This window comes from Bombyx mori, chromosome 4 (assembly GCF_030269925.1).
Source record: "Bombyx mori chromosome 4, ASM3026992v2".
NCBI classification, from domain to species: Eukaryota; Metazoa; Arthropoda; class Insecta; order Lepidoptera; family Bombycidae; genus Bombyx; species Bombyx mori.
This window is the reverse complement of record NC_085110.1, coordinates 6,611,278-6,624,396: the sequence shown is the minus strand read 5'-3', so window position 1 is coordinate 6,624,396 and position 13,119 is coordinate 6,611,278. Positions and strand designations below refer to the sequence as shown.

The 13,119-nt window shown below is 36.2% G+C and overlaps 2 protein-coding genes across 2 annotated transcripts in view; one reads left to right on the top strand and one right to left on the bottom strand.

The window, feature by feature from the left end:
- The window catches only part of USP (RXR type hormone receptor), a 64,402-nt gene extending 58,632 nt beyond the window's left edge, over positions 1-5,770 (bottom strand). Inside the window, exon 1 of the mRNA XM_012692863.3 lies at positions 5,436-5,770. Within this exon, the coding sequence (XP_012548317.1) occupies positions 5,436-5,457 (22 nt within the window). The 5' untranslated portion in view covers positions 5,458-5,770. The remainder of the gene's footprint in view (positions 1-5,435) is intronic.
- Positions 5,771-8,009: 2,239 nt separating this feature from the next.
- LOC101746394 (glucose-6-phosphate 1-dehydrogenase) lies at positions 8,010-10,814 on the top strand. The gene has a single exon (XM_004929180.5). The coding sequence runs from the start codon at positions 8,439-8,441 to the stop codon at positions 9,918-9,920; it is 1,482 nt and encodes a 493-aa protein (XP_004929237.1). The 5' UTR covers positions 8,010-8,438; the 3' UTR covers positions 9,921-10,814.
- The last annotated feature ends 2,305 nt before the right edge of the window (positions 10,815-13,119 follow it).

Genomic DNA, 13,119 nt, shown 5'->3' with positions numbered 1-13,119 from the left:
GTATCACACGTGCTATGCCTATGCAGTATATGTAATGTGACCCATCGCGTATTATCACACACCAGACACAGGCTCCTTCAGCACTTCCACCTTTAAATCGATTCTGATTACCCTATTGAGAATAGAGTAGGTATTTAGTCAATACTTTACTAAAAACATTTTTCATTGCTGTAGATAAGCACAGGACAATCACGGTCTCCACTTTACTAATTCGATTCCAATTTGTTTCTTGATTCTTAATTGCTTTCCATTAAATATCTTAAATTTCATTTTGGGCTCTTATTCAAAGCGCGCTTTGCATTTCAACATCGTAATCTGATTTAAAAACGTTTTCCATATATTGCATATTTCTGGAGTGACTCAACTACACCTAAACTGTAACTCCTGCAAAATGATTTTTGCCGACGGTCTTCAAACTCATTAAGCTGATAATTTCTGCAAAGCGCTTCACCGTGCCTCATGTAGATGTAACGTCCTAGCCTTGCCATAATCTTCTTATTCTATTATCAAAGGGTTCGTCTAACAGCATATGGCAACTAATTGATCTCTAATACTTAAACTATAATCTTGAGATATACTGGACATTTCATGTACACAAATGTATAAGATATATGAATATGAGCTATATTTTGAATGACATTCAAGGTGATTGTTCGAGTGGAGGTGGCTTCAGCGGCATGATTAGATGATTTAGAAAAGACATGTAATAGACCTGGCGCCTTGATGGACCCCTGTGAATGCGACTGCTGTTGAGCCGAGTGCCGGAGTTGAGTTACTGAAATGGATGTCGCGCTGCGTGTCTAGTATAGAAGGCTGATTTGTTCTGTTCCACCTAATTTAACTAAAGGTTATTTGAAGAAGACAATATTTTAACTGAGTCAGTGGTGAGTTAACGGCTCTGACTGTTGCAGCGAGGGTCGTGGGTTCGACCATCGGACCAACATTCGTGTGATCAACAGGTTTGTGTATTATTCGTCTGGGTGTTTATTATCTATACACGTATATATTTTGAAGTCGTCGTGGCCTAACGGATAAGACGTGTTCGAATCCCGCAGGCGAGTACCAATTTTTCTAATGAAATACGTACTCAACAAATGTTCACGATCGATTTCCATGGTGAAGGAATAACATCGTGTAATAAAAATGAAACCCGCAAAATTATAATTTGCGTAATTACTGGTGGTAGGACCTCTTGTGAGTCCGCACGGGTAGGTACCACCACCCTGCCTATTGCTGCCGTGAAGCAGTAATGCGTTTCGGTTTGAAGCGTGGGGCAGCCGTTGTAACTATAATTGAAACCTTAGAACTTATATCTCAAGGTGGGTGGCGCATTTACGTTGTAGATGTCTATGGGCTCCAGTAACCACTTAACACCAGGTGGGCTGTGAGCTCGTCCACTCATCTAAGCAATAAAAAAATAAAATAAAAACATATAAGTATGTACGTCAGTCTCCTGGTAATCATAACACGCGGAATCCTAATTTTGGGGCCGGATGACCGTGCGTAGTTTGTTTCCAGTTTTATATTTATTTATTTCTTGAAAATATCTCTTATCATATTTTAGATTTAATCTCTACTATTTTTATATAGATAAACTACAAGAGCTGCATTTACAATCACGAGCAATGACATTTATTTATTAGTGTTGTGATTATTGTTGTCACCTCCATTCTGCCGCGTACCAGTTTGGTAAAACATATTAAAATACCACTAATAATTCGACTCACCGCAATATAGCTTGGACCTTCTTTTTTATTGCTTAGATGGGTGGACTAGCTCACAGCCCACCTGGTGTTAAGTGGTTACTGGAGCCCATAGACTTCTTCAACGTAAATGCGCCACCCACCTTGAGATATAAGTTCTAAGGTCTCAAATATAGTTACAACGGCTGCCCCGCCCTTCAAACCGAAACGCATTACTGCTTCACGGCAGAAATAGGCAGGGTGGTGGTACCTACCCGCGCGGACTCACAAGAAGTCCTACCACCATAATTTGACTTTCTAATATTTATTTTAGATCTTAGAATAAATACGGTTTTATTTCGCCAACCTTTGCATCATAACCATACACACTGAAGCAGACGTTAACAAGCGACAGAGGTCATAACTAATTCAATTAAGTGACAGTTTATAGCAGCACATGTGATGAGCACTGCAGTAGTTTAGCGCTGCATTGGAATCAATGTCGTCGTTGACGTCACGAATCACTAGATCGCTTCTTGGCTTTTTTTTTTAGCGAGCTTTCGGTAGACTGACTCGGGTTGATTTTCGGAATGTTTACAGAATTTCAAACGTGAGGAAGCGATGATAATAAACTAGAACAATCTCGTGCATTCACCGGCGTTAAATTTGGAATTACAAAAATAATGATTTTTTTAAATAATAAACTTTACATATTTACAAGACGGCATAGCCTCATTGCTGTAGAAATATATTTTCTAAGCTTTAACATGACAACCGCTTCTCTTCCATGGCATAGAGTCAAAGAAGTAGGCTGTTCAAAATCTATGTTTATTTAAGCAAGTGCAGGATAACTATACTCATACATTAGTTCATTGGCCCAGGAAGGTACAGCCACCCAGACAGTTTCTGCTCCAAAAACAATTATTGGGCAGTCCTTTTTTTTTCCTACCTATGCTTGAGCCTTGAGAGCCTTGAGAGGCTATTTCAGCGGGGTGCAGTCCAGTTTCGACGTTAGTATGATGTAAATCGATTTCATTACTGGTAGTAGGGACCACTTGTGAGTCCGCGCGGGTAGGTACCACCACCCTGCCTATTTCTGCCGTGAAGCAGTAATGCGTTTCGGTTTGAAGGGTGGGGCAGCCGTTCAAACTATACTGAGACCTTAGTAGATGTCTATGGACTCCAGTAACCACTTAACATCAGGTGGGCTGTGAGCTCGTCCACCCATCTAAGCAATGACGTGGTAGTCGTCCCAACCGCACATAGCATAGCCGCTTAGGTTACCAACGATTAGGTAGGGCAAAAAAGGTAATCGCATAAAGCTGGTGTTCGACGACAATATATTATTATACAAAATGGTATTTTTGTGCAAAAGTGAACCTCGTTTCTTTAAAAGTAATATTAAAGGTAATGTAGCTTTTTATCAATAATAGCGGCACGCTCCGGCCCTGCTCGGGTCTTTAACAAAAATTTCAACGATATTTGACGTTATTTTATTTTTTTAAATAAAAGAACACTTATTGCGGCACAATTACAATAGTTAGACATAATATGCTGTCGCAACGCCTTTTGTAATTAATAATGTGTTCTAGAAAGTCGTGGTACATTATTTTATTCTATCATCAATAGTTTTCGCAGGGCACGTGATGTAAAGAACATTTTAGGTAATTTTTTTACACCTTGGGTTATATTATTGAAGTTTTAATAAAGATCCCAATTTTTTTGCAAAATAGATTATAGCCTATGTCACTCGGGAATAGTGTAGCTTCCAAACAGTGAAAGAATTTTTCAAATAAGTTCAGTGGTTTCGGAGTCTATTCAATACAAACAAACAAACAAATATTTCCTCTTTATAATATTTGTATAGAAAAATAATGAAGTATAAATGCTTTCCGTCCGTATTTTATCTTTTTTATTTTAACTCACACCTTTATTTTAAGTCACAATCTCATAGCGGCAAACGTAGGGACGCTGTTCCAAATCTATACCCGTTTGAGTTAACTTTTACGCGATCGAGAAGTTAAAAAACTCGCACAAGCACACGGGTGCGTTGATGGTAGAAAAAAAAGTCAGTGTAAAGAGAATGCACGGCTCCCCGGATTTCAGTTTAGCCGAAACCCAACGTGGTGCCGTAATGAGGTCATGGGGAAACAGTGCTAGCTCGAGGAAACACTAAGAAACACTACTACCACCGATTAAATGCGCTAGCCTCTTAAATTCTGTCCTTACCACTTCGATAAAGCGGCACGACACAAGAACCCTCTCATCGTGGCCGCCGGTATCTACATTTCCGATCCTGCAGACAGAATGGAAAGCAGTCGACGTCTCCCCAAACACGTCATTTCGGATCCTCCCGATCCACTAACGGTGCTTTTAGGTACCTCAAGCACCGGTCATCGTTCTCGTCGAACCCGTCGCTCGCGACGAAGGGCTCGACGAGTAAATAAGCCCTCAGACACAGCCCACTGAGTTTCTCGCCGGATCTTCTCAGTGGGTCGCGTTTCCGATCCGGTGGTAGCTTCTGCGAAGCATGGTTCTTGCTAGGGTTCGTGTTAGCAACATTGTCAGGTTTGAGCCCCGTGAGCTCACTTACTAGTTAAGATTACGCTGAAATAGCTTATCAAGGCTCTCGGCTAGATAGGGAAAAAAAAAACTATCCCTAGACATCAGGCATTTAACATTTACAAATGCAACCTTGTGACGCCATCTATGGCGATTTATTGGAAGCGCATAACAGCGCCATCTATGCAAAAAAACATAAATTAAAAGTAAACAGCACTACTGAAGGAGCAGCTGGTTATAAAGATAAATTTAAAAAAATGGTTAGCTAAAGTTAGAAGGAAACAAAACTCCTTTAGTATATAGTCTAGATAATTTATTAAAATTAATGATTATCTAAATTATTTATTTACATTATTGAGTTGGTAAGCAGGTAAGAGAAAATTCTCTTTTTAAAGTTGAAAGTGTAAAAAATTCTAATGTGTTGTGCTTACTGCACTTTATATTTTTTGTCTAATATTTATCACTGAAAATACTTTTTGTCTTGTTATTATAACAAATATACTACATATTTAATATGTATGATAGATTTTATTTTACTTTTCAACTTTGCTCATGTCTTTTTTTGCAATAAATTTCAGTAATCAGCAATTAAAAATTAGTGTAAATAATCATCACATTTTTAGTCTAATTAAATGAGTATCGTTTTCTAAAATTAATTAATTAAAACACAAATATTAAATGATTAGTAACTTAATTATGTTTATTATCACATGCGTTACAATTAATATTCATTTAAGTTCTTAAGTCTTGCAATTGAATTAAATAATGACATCAGCTATCAAAAACACTTAATGGAACAAAGTATAGATTTGGGTTCTTCCAGAGTGAAATGGTTCAGAAAAATATTTGTTGCAGTGTTTCTATTATGAGAACTTAGTTTATATTATACTCTTGGTTATATTTTTTAGTTGTAGAATTTGTTTGGATTCAAAATTTTGGGCACCTATGTTATTTTATGCATTTGCTCTACTTTGAATGTAGTCAATTAAAACATCTTATCATTATTTGTGGTCATTTTAATTAATAAAATCTGTTTCTGAAAAGGTGCGATGTTAAGAAGAACTCTTTGTTTATCTTTTAAAATAAGGCCTGGGCGGTGTAATAGCTAAATTTTATCATTTTTATAACCCTAACCAAACAAGTTAGTAATATCTTAAATATAAGATAATATCATGTTGCTGTTCTTCTTACCTGATTCTCTTGAGGGCTCCATCGTTTGGTATAATTTATCTAACGTTCACTATAAAGCCACTTTCATAGAACAGTTCAGTTGCTAACGATGAACCTGTCAGCAACAAGGTCGTTGAACTAAATATACCTATAAATGAAATTATACACCTCCCTACTACACGAATATTCTTTGCATTCTACATGTGACACTGTTTTACTTAGGTTTATTATCACGATATCTAAAAGGTTCTTAGACGTTTAATTTATGGAACATACACTAATTTCACCTAAATTTAATTAAAAAAATCACTTAAGTGACATTAAACAACGCGTCACGTCAGGAATATGTCGTTCAAAAACTAAACCTTTCAATGGTAGCCCCACAGTTTGAATTTTAAAGTTATTTATTTTTTCATAAAAAAAACATCAATACGTCTTCACTATAAAATAATCAACAAAAACTCACCCTGAAAGTTTTCCATGGAAGTGAAGTCTATATTTTTGAACGACAAATTTTGTTTACTTTTCAATGTGAAGCTAATGTCATCATTGTCAATTTTTGTCATCACTAAAGCTAAAAATACACTGACGATGCAACTTAGAAGTGACTTCCAGTCGCACCTCTCAGTCGATGGGTCAGTGGTATGCAACCCACGAATTAAGCTCCAGTGTATAAAGCATTTCGTTATTGACTAAAGTCTAGTCAATACCTTGCAAATCAATTCCAATAAGCCGGGTACTTCAAATTGCGTCTGTAGGTAGTTATACGCTTGATGTTTTATTAATCACTCATGCATTAGTTTTTTAGTTAAGTATTATCTTTTTTAATTAAGTAATTAGATCATTACAAAAATAAAAACTATTAGCAACATTTGAAATCTCGCTGCAATTTCTATGTCTAGAACTGTCTAGAGCACTTGCTCTTTATAGGAATTATGTATTTTTCACAAAATGTCCTGTTTTATTTTGTACATTTTTATCACTAAAGAACTTTGGTATGAAAACAGCAGGGTTAAACTAGTAACACAGTATACGGTATGTAGCGGCTTAGCTCCGCCCCTGGCATTATTGAAGTCCATGGACGACGGTATCATCAAGTGAGCCGTATGCTCATCTTCCTGTAAGGAAAACAAAAATAACAAAATATCCATCAAAAGATCAAACAAAATATTGTCCGCTAGAACTTTCAAAGTTTTCTATAATTTGCATGTCGATGGCTACTTGACAAATTTTAATGTGCTTAGGTCGTCAACATGAAATTTCAAAAAATTGTAAAAATCTAATAGGTGTTTTTTGTTGAGAGGTAGAGCGTAAGGCATAGTCTGCTGAACGGCATCACGCTTTAACGTTTTTTAGGATTGAAGTATAACTGGCGATAAGCTGGCCTGCAGGCCTTTCCGGTTTCTCCAGGACAGGTGGGCGACCACGGGTTCAGTCAGGAAGGGTGCGGTTTGCTAGCAACGCCTCCGAAGGAGACCTAACAACTCAAGAGTAGCTGCTTCGCGAATGAATCTGCTACCGCATCGGAATCGCAACCGCGAGAAAGATATGGTTCCCGATTTCTTTCTTGACTTCATTAGCAGTAGTGGGGGGTAACGCGTCTGAAAGTGCCAGGAAATCTCTGCGCTTGACCTTCTTGTCCACTAACTTAGTGTTTTCGGGGTTCGTGGTTCGAACACTGGTTGACTTGCTCGTATAGTGCTTCGGCCAGTAGCTCAGCCTTGTCATCGTGATCGTAAGCAGGGGGTTACCCTGAGGTGGATACGAAGGGGAGCATAGTTGTCTTGGTTCCTGATTTGAGACTCCTAGCTAGACGCCAATACGCTTAGTGAGAGGGCGCGGTCCTTCTAAATAATTTTCCCACCTTGTGCTACGGGCTTCGTTTAGGTGAGATTTGGCGTCCCACTGCAAACGATTCATCCAAAACCCGTTCAATTCAATGGGATAAAGATCGTAAGGCCGAATTGATGCATTCCTAACTTTTAGGAGTTTTCTGAGCTTGGGGACAGTCTAATGCGGTAAACAGTAGGTATGTCGTCGTATGTGTTTTAAGAAAAATGAAGAAAGAAGAAATGAATTTCATTGAAATTAAATTGTATTAAGTTGAGTTTTAATGAAATAGAATGAAACGATATTGTATCATACGAAATTAAAAATGTCCCAATTAAATGTTGGGAATTCATTGCGACTTCAGTGAGATTTTGGAAATACCAATTTAATACACTGCGTTTGTTAATTTTTTTCATACCTTCACATATTAACAGTTGCTAAATGGTTAAATTAAACTGAAGAAATACTAAAATAACAAAAATAGAAGAATGGACACAGTTGTTTTGATGTTCTTGTCAAAATCTCCAACACGACTTAGGCAGACAATAGTCAATTTTCATAGCTTTTTTACCCATTGGTCACTGTCCATGCAATTTGCTACATATTACCAAACATTTCAATATATTATGACAAACAAAATACCTTATAGCATACTTATGTGATTTGTGGCAAAGAATACTATGCATTACGGAACCTTAAATAATAAGTGTCTATGACGTAGACTAAATAGGATATCGCGACTGTTTACTGCGACTATCTCAAATATTAAGTGTATTATGCTGCGACTGGTATATAGTCGTATTCGTTAGTTTGTTTCTAGCTTTAATTTTTATTCAGCATGTTTTTATGCGATTTTTTAACCTTGAAGGAATACATTGCCACTCAGTACTCACTCAACAGTGAATTGGGTGGAATTGGTCCCGGCTACATTTAACAGTGTAGTGTTGGAGCGTGAACAATTTATATTTTGTCTTTTAAACCATAAACTATAGTACAATATACTGCGGTGCTTATATGAATAACAGTAAACGAAATTTTCAACTTTCCCCACATAGAAAGTGTAACATTTAACAAAATAATAAGTAATTTGACGCAGAATTTTACAATTTACTTGCTCGTGTTTGATTGTTACAATAAAAAAACACCAAAACAGTAGTCCAACATCATTGTAGAAGTTCTTGTATTGAAACAAACATGGAAAACAAAACTGAATTTGATTATCCGCATACATTTGTACTCCTCGGTGCGTCTGGGGACTTGGCTAGAAAAAAAATTTATCCTACTATCTGGTATTTATATCGTGACAACCTTTTGCCGCATAACACCAAGTTTATTGGTTATGCGCGTACTAAGCAATCTGTTTCCGAAGTAAGAGAAAGGTGTCAAAAGTACATGAAAATACGCCCAGGAGAAGAAGAAAAATTAGAGACATTTTGGAATGCCAATAACTATGTAGCGGGATCTTATGATGGAAGAATAGATTATGAGTTTCTTAACCGAATCATCAGTAATCACGAGAAGGGCCCTATTGCAAACAGAATTTTTTATTTAGCTGTACCTCCAACGGTCTTTGAAGATGTTACTGTAAACATAAAAAATGCCTGTACATCTAGCAAAGGTTTTACTCGTGTTATTATTGAGAAACCTTTTGGACGTGATGATGTCAGCTCTGAGAAATTAAGTAATCACTTAGCTGGACTATTTATCGAAGAACAAATCTACAGAATTGATCATTACCTTGGTAAGGAAATGGTCCAAAACTTGATGACCATAAGATTTGCAAATCAAATATTCAATCCAGCTTGGAATAGAGAAAATATAGCATCTGTTCTTATATCATTTAAAGAACCATTTGGAACTGAAGGTAGAGGAGGGTACTTTGATGATTTTGGCATAATAAGAGATGTCATGCAAAATCATTTACTACAAATACTTTCTTTAGTTGCAATGGAAAAGCCTGTCACTCTAAATCCTAATGATATTAGAGATGAAAAAGTGAAAGTTTTGAGGCATATCCAACCAATAGAATTAAAAGACATTCTAATTGGGCAGTATGTCGGTAATCCTGAAGGTCAAGGTGAAGAAAAATTAGGTTATCTGGATGATCCAACTGTGCCTGGAGACTCCTTAACTCCCACATATGCTCTTGCTACTTTGTGGATCAACAATGCAAGATGGCAAGGTGTCCCCTTTATTCTAAGATGTGGAAAAGCTCTGAATGAAAGAAAAGCAGAAGTTCGTGTTCAGTATAAAGACGTTCCAGGTGATATATTTTCTGGACATGCAAAACGAAATGAACTGGTCATAAGAGTCCAGCCAGGAGAAGCCTTATACTTAAAAATGATGTCTAAATCTCCAGGAATGAAATTTGACTTAGTTGAAACAGAACTAGACCTCACTTATAGTGCACGCTACAAAGAAGCCAGTGTACCTGATGCATATGAAAGGCTCATATTGGATGTGTTCACTGGTACCCAAATGCATTTTGTGCGTAGTGATGAATTAAAAGAAGCATGGCGAGTATTTACACCTATTCTCAAAGATCTCGAAGATAATCACATTAAGCCAGTGCCATATGTTTATGGATCTAGAGGTCCTAAAGAAGCTGATGATAAACTGGCTGGATATGATTTCAAGTATTCTGGGTCTTATAAATGGAAAAAACCTATTCATTGATTTAAAATAAGTCTGTATTGGTTTTCAGGTTGTAGGTAAACTTGGGTCGGTTTTTATTTTAAAGGTGCATAATAAACATATACATATTTAAAATTTGATCAACATTTCATCAATAACTCAATTCTGAAGGGTGAAAAGGAGGATTTAAGTTGACTGTGATTAAAAGACAAAAAGCAACTAATAGAATGCTGTTTAATTACCACATAAATTTTTTTTCACTGGTATGAAATGCTTAGTTTTGTTTCCATACTTAACAATTAAAGAAAACTTTCTGCTACTATTAAAATATATAAGTATACATAATTTCTTAATCTCAGAACTTTTTCTGTATTGTTACTTTAGAACTGAAGTATCAATGTAGATTAAATGATTAAAACTTTTAAGGTCATTTTAAGGTTAATGTGGCTGGTATAGATCTGAATGCATTTAATTACTAATGAAGTCTTCCATTGACAGCACAATAATGAACAATTGTATATTGAGTATCTATGTACATACTTAAAATTTAAAATTGTAAACATTCCACTTATCAATATGTTAGTAAATATGATCAACAAATTTGAATAGGGGACCAATTTATCAAATATGGTTGTGCTTGTGCCTTATTTCTTGAACATAATCATAAAAAAATTATTTCTCGAATGTAATCATAAAAAAATGACAGAGTAATTGAATGAAAGCTGTGATAATCACGTGGTTTATGTAATGAATCACGTTCAATGGTGTATGTATTTATAAATGTTAAAGGTCATATTTTGAATAGATATTATCAGCTTTTTGGTTTCGAACGATTATTGTTGCGTTATACACAACTTAAAAAAATTAAGTTGATTAAGTGTATTGTAAAATTAATTTTCTTATTGTATTTCATGAAATAAAAATGTCTTGTAACAATGATTAGTTATATCATCGTACCTGCTTTCACTAACAGTAGTTAAATGTTAACAAGGAGTACACACCTATGCCTGAATATATGTCATACATTTTCGATCTCAATAACAATCAAGTTTGTATTTACTACTAAACCAAATTTAATACATACTTATCTAACTTACTAACTTTTTTATTTTTTTGCTTTGACGATTTGCAAATCACTAACATACTTACTTTACCACCGATGCCAATAGATTATTAAATAATAGTCATGGCCCAAAGAATAAGGTGGTCAAACAGTAAGGGGTTCAAATCTGGCAGGCCAATATCAACTTTTCTGGACGCGGCAGAAATAGGGTTACTAGATATCTTAGCTAAAACCACACCACATGGTGGTTGATAACCAGTTATATAAGCTATCTACCTAAATGAACAGGAAATTATCTTTTTTTTTTGTCTCACTTGTGCTGACAGCCTTGAGAGGCTATTTCAGCTTCACCCTAACGTGTGTAGGTGAGCTCACGGGGCTCAAACCGGAGTGTTGCTAACATTGACCCTAGCAAGAGCAGTGCTTCGCAGAATCTACCACCGGATCGGAAACGCGACCCACTGAGAAAATCCGGCGAGAAACTCAGTGGGCTGTGTTAATTCGCTCGTCGAGCCCTTCGTCGCCAGCGAGGAAAGTGACCGGTGCTTATGGTGCCTAAAAGCACCGTTAATGGATCAGGAGGACCCGTAATGACGTGTAGGAAATTATCGAAGACTACACATAATTTATTGCTATGGAAGACAGACTAGTGAGTGTTGTTATGAGGATACAATATCGGACTAATATCAAGATTACAGCTAAGCCTGCGGTAGAGCATCAAAGATTTGCGATAAGTCCATGCGCTGTATCATTCAAATCACTGGTAATGATATAGGGTAGGTACTTGAGTTAATTGTTCTCCTAAACTCTAAAGTCAATACAATTGAAACAAGTTTTGAAGAATTTAATCGTGGGTGCGCTGACAGCGGTTATGCGTTTAGCAGCTGATTCCGGTTAGGTATGACTGGAAATTAAATTGTGTATCGGAATAACTACCTATAATATTAATATTCTAGGTGAAAGCAATAAAACAAACAAGTGTTGAATCGTGTTCAATTGCACGATATAGTGACGTTTGTATTTTATCCTTCAAGAATTTTACTATAAATAGTTTTAAATAGATAGGTAGGTAATGATTTTAAATGGTTCTGATAAAAATAGTTTTGTTTGTTCTATTAGTAAAACTAACAGCGATTACAATATTATGTACAATTGATCTTCATTTAAAAACAGGGTTAAAGTACGCTTCATCCTCATCTGTCCATAGTCTTCGTTCACTACTGGACAGGTCTCTCTCGATCTACACTAGGTCATCTAGGTGCCCATGCAAGTTAAGGAATCTGGAAAGATAGGCCGGACGAGAATCAGCAGAGAGCGGCTTCTTCAGTTATTTTCGGCAGTGACCGTTGTTATCCTTATTTTATTCGAATCATAAGACTTTAATACGTTTAAGACTTTAATCAGAGAATTTTAAAGTTGATATCAATAAAATATAAGATCAATTTGATCTTATTAATGCGCTTTTATAAGCTTGGTACCTACCTATCTATCTAACGAAATCTTTGAAAGAATTTCACGCCCTTCAAAACACCGGATTGATTTGAAACTTGGTACATTTATCCAGGACCGATAACAATACAATAATTTAATAAAATTGTCCGATCATCCTATTCATATCATTAAGACAACTTCTGTCGGGTCCCCTAGATTAATTTAATATAGGTAACACTGAACACCAGCCAGATGGTCAGATCTGGTAAAGGAAGCGGTTGGTGGTAGTCTATACCATGCGGTCCATACCATCTATGATAGAACACTGGAGGAAAGTCACATGTGGTCGCGATCCTCAGCAGTGAGGGAACAATGAAGAAGAAGAAGAAGAAGAACACAAAGACAATAGGACCAGAATGGACTATAAAACTTCATTTTGATTTATTTAAAATAAGGAAAGTTTCGGTTTGTTTTCTCAACCAAAGATTAACATATTGTTGAATGGAATATTTTACACACATTACAAGTATTATTAGGTACTACTTTTTGAATTTCACTTTATAGTAACTATGTTTAGGTATAAGTTTTTTTTTTTTTTTTATTGCTTACATCCTACCTGGTGTTAAGTGGTTGCTGGAGCCCATACACATCTACAACGTAAATGCGCCACCCACCTCGAGATATAAGTTCTAAGGTCTCAAATATAGTTACAACGGCTGCCCCACCCTGAGGGGTGAAAACCGAAAC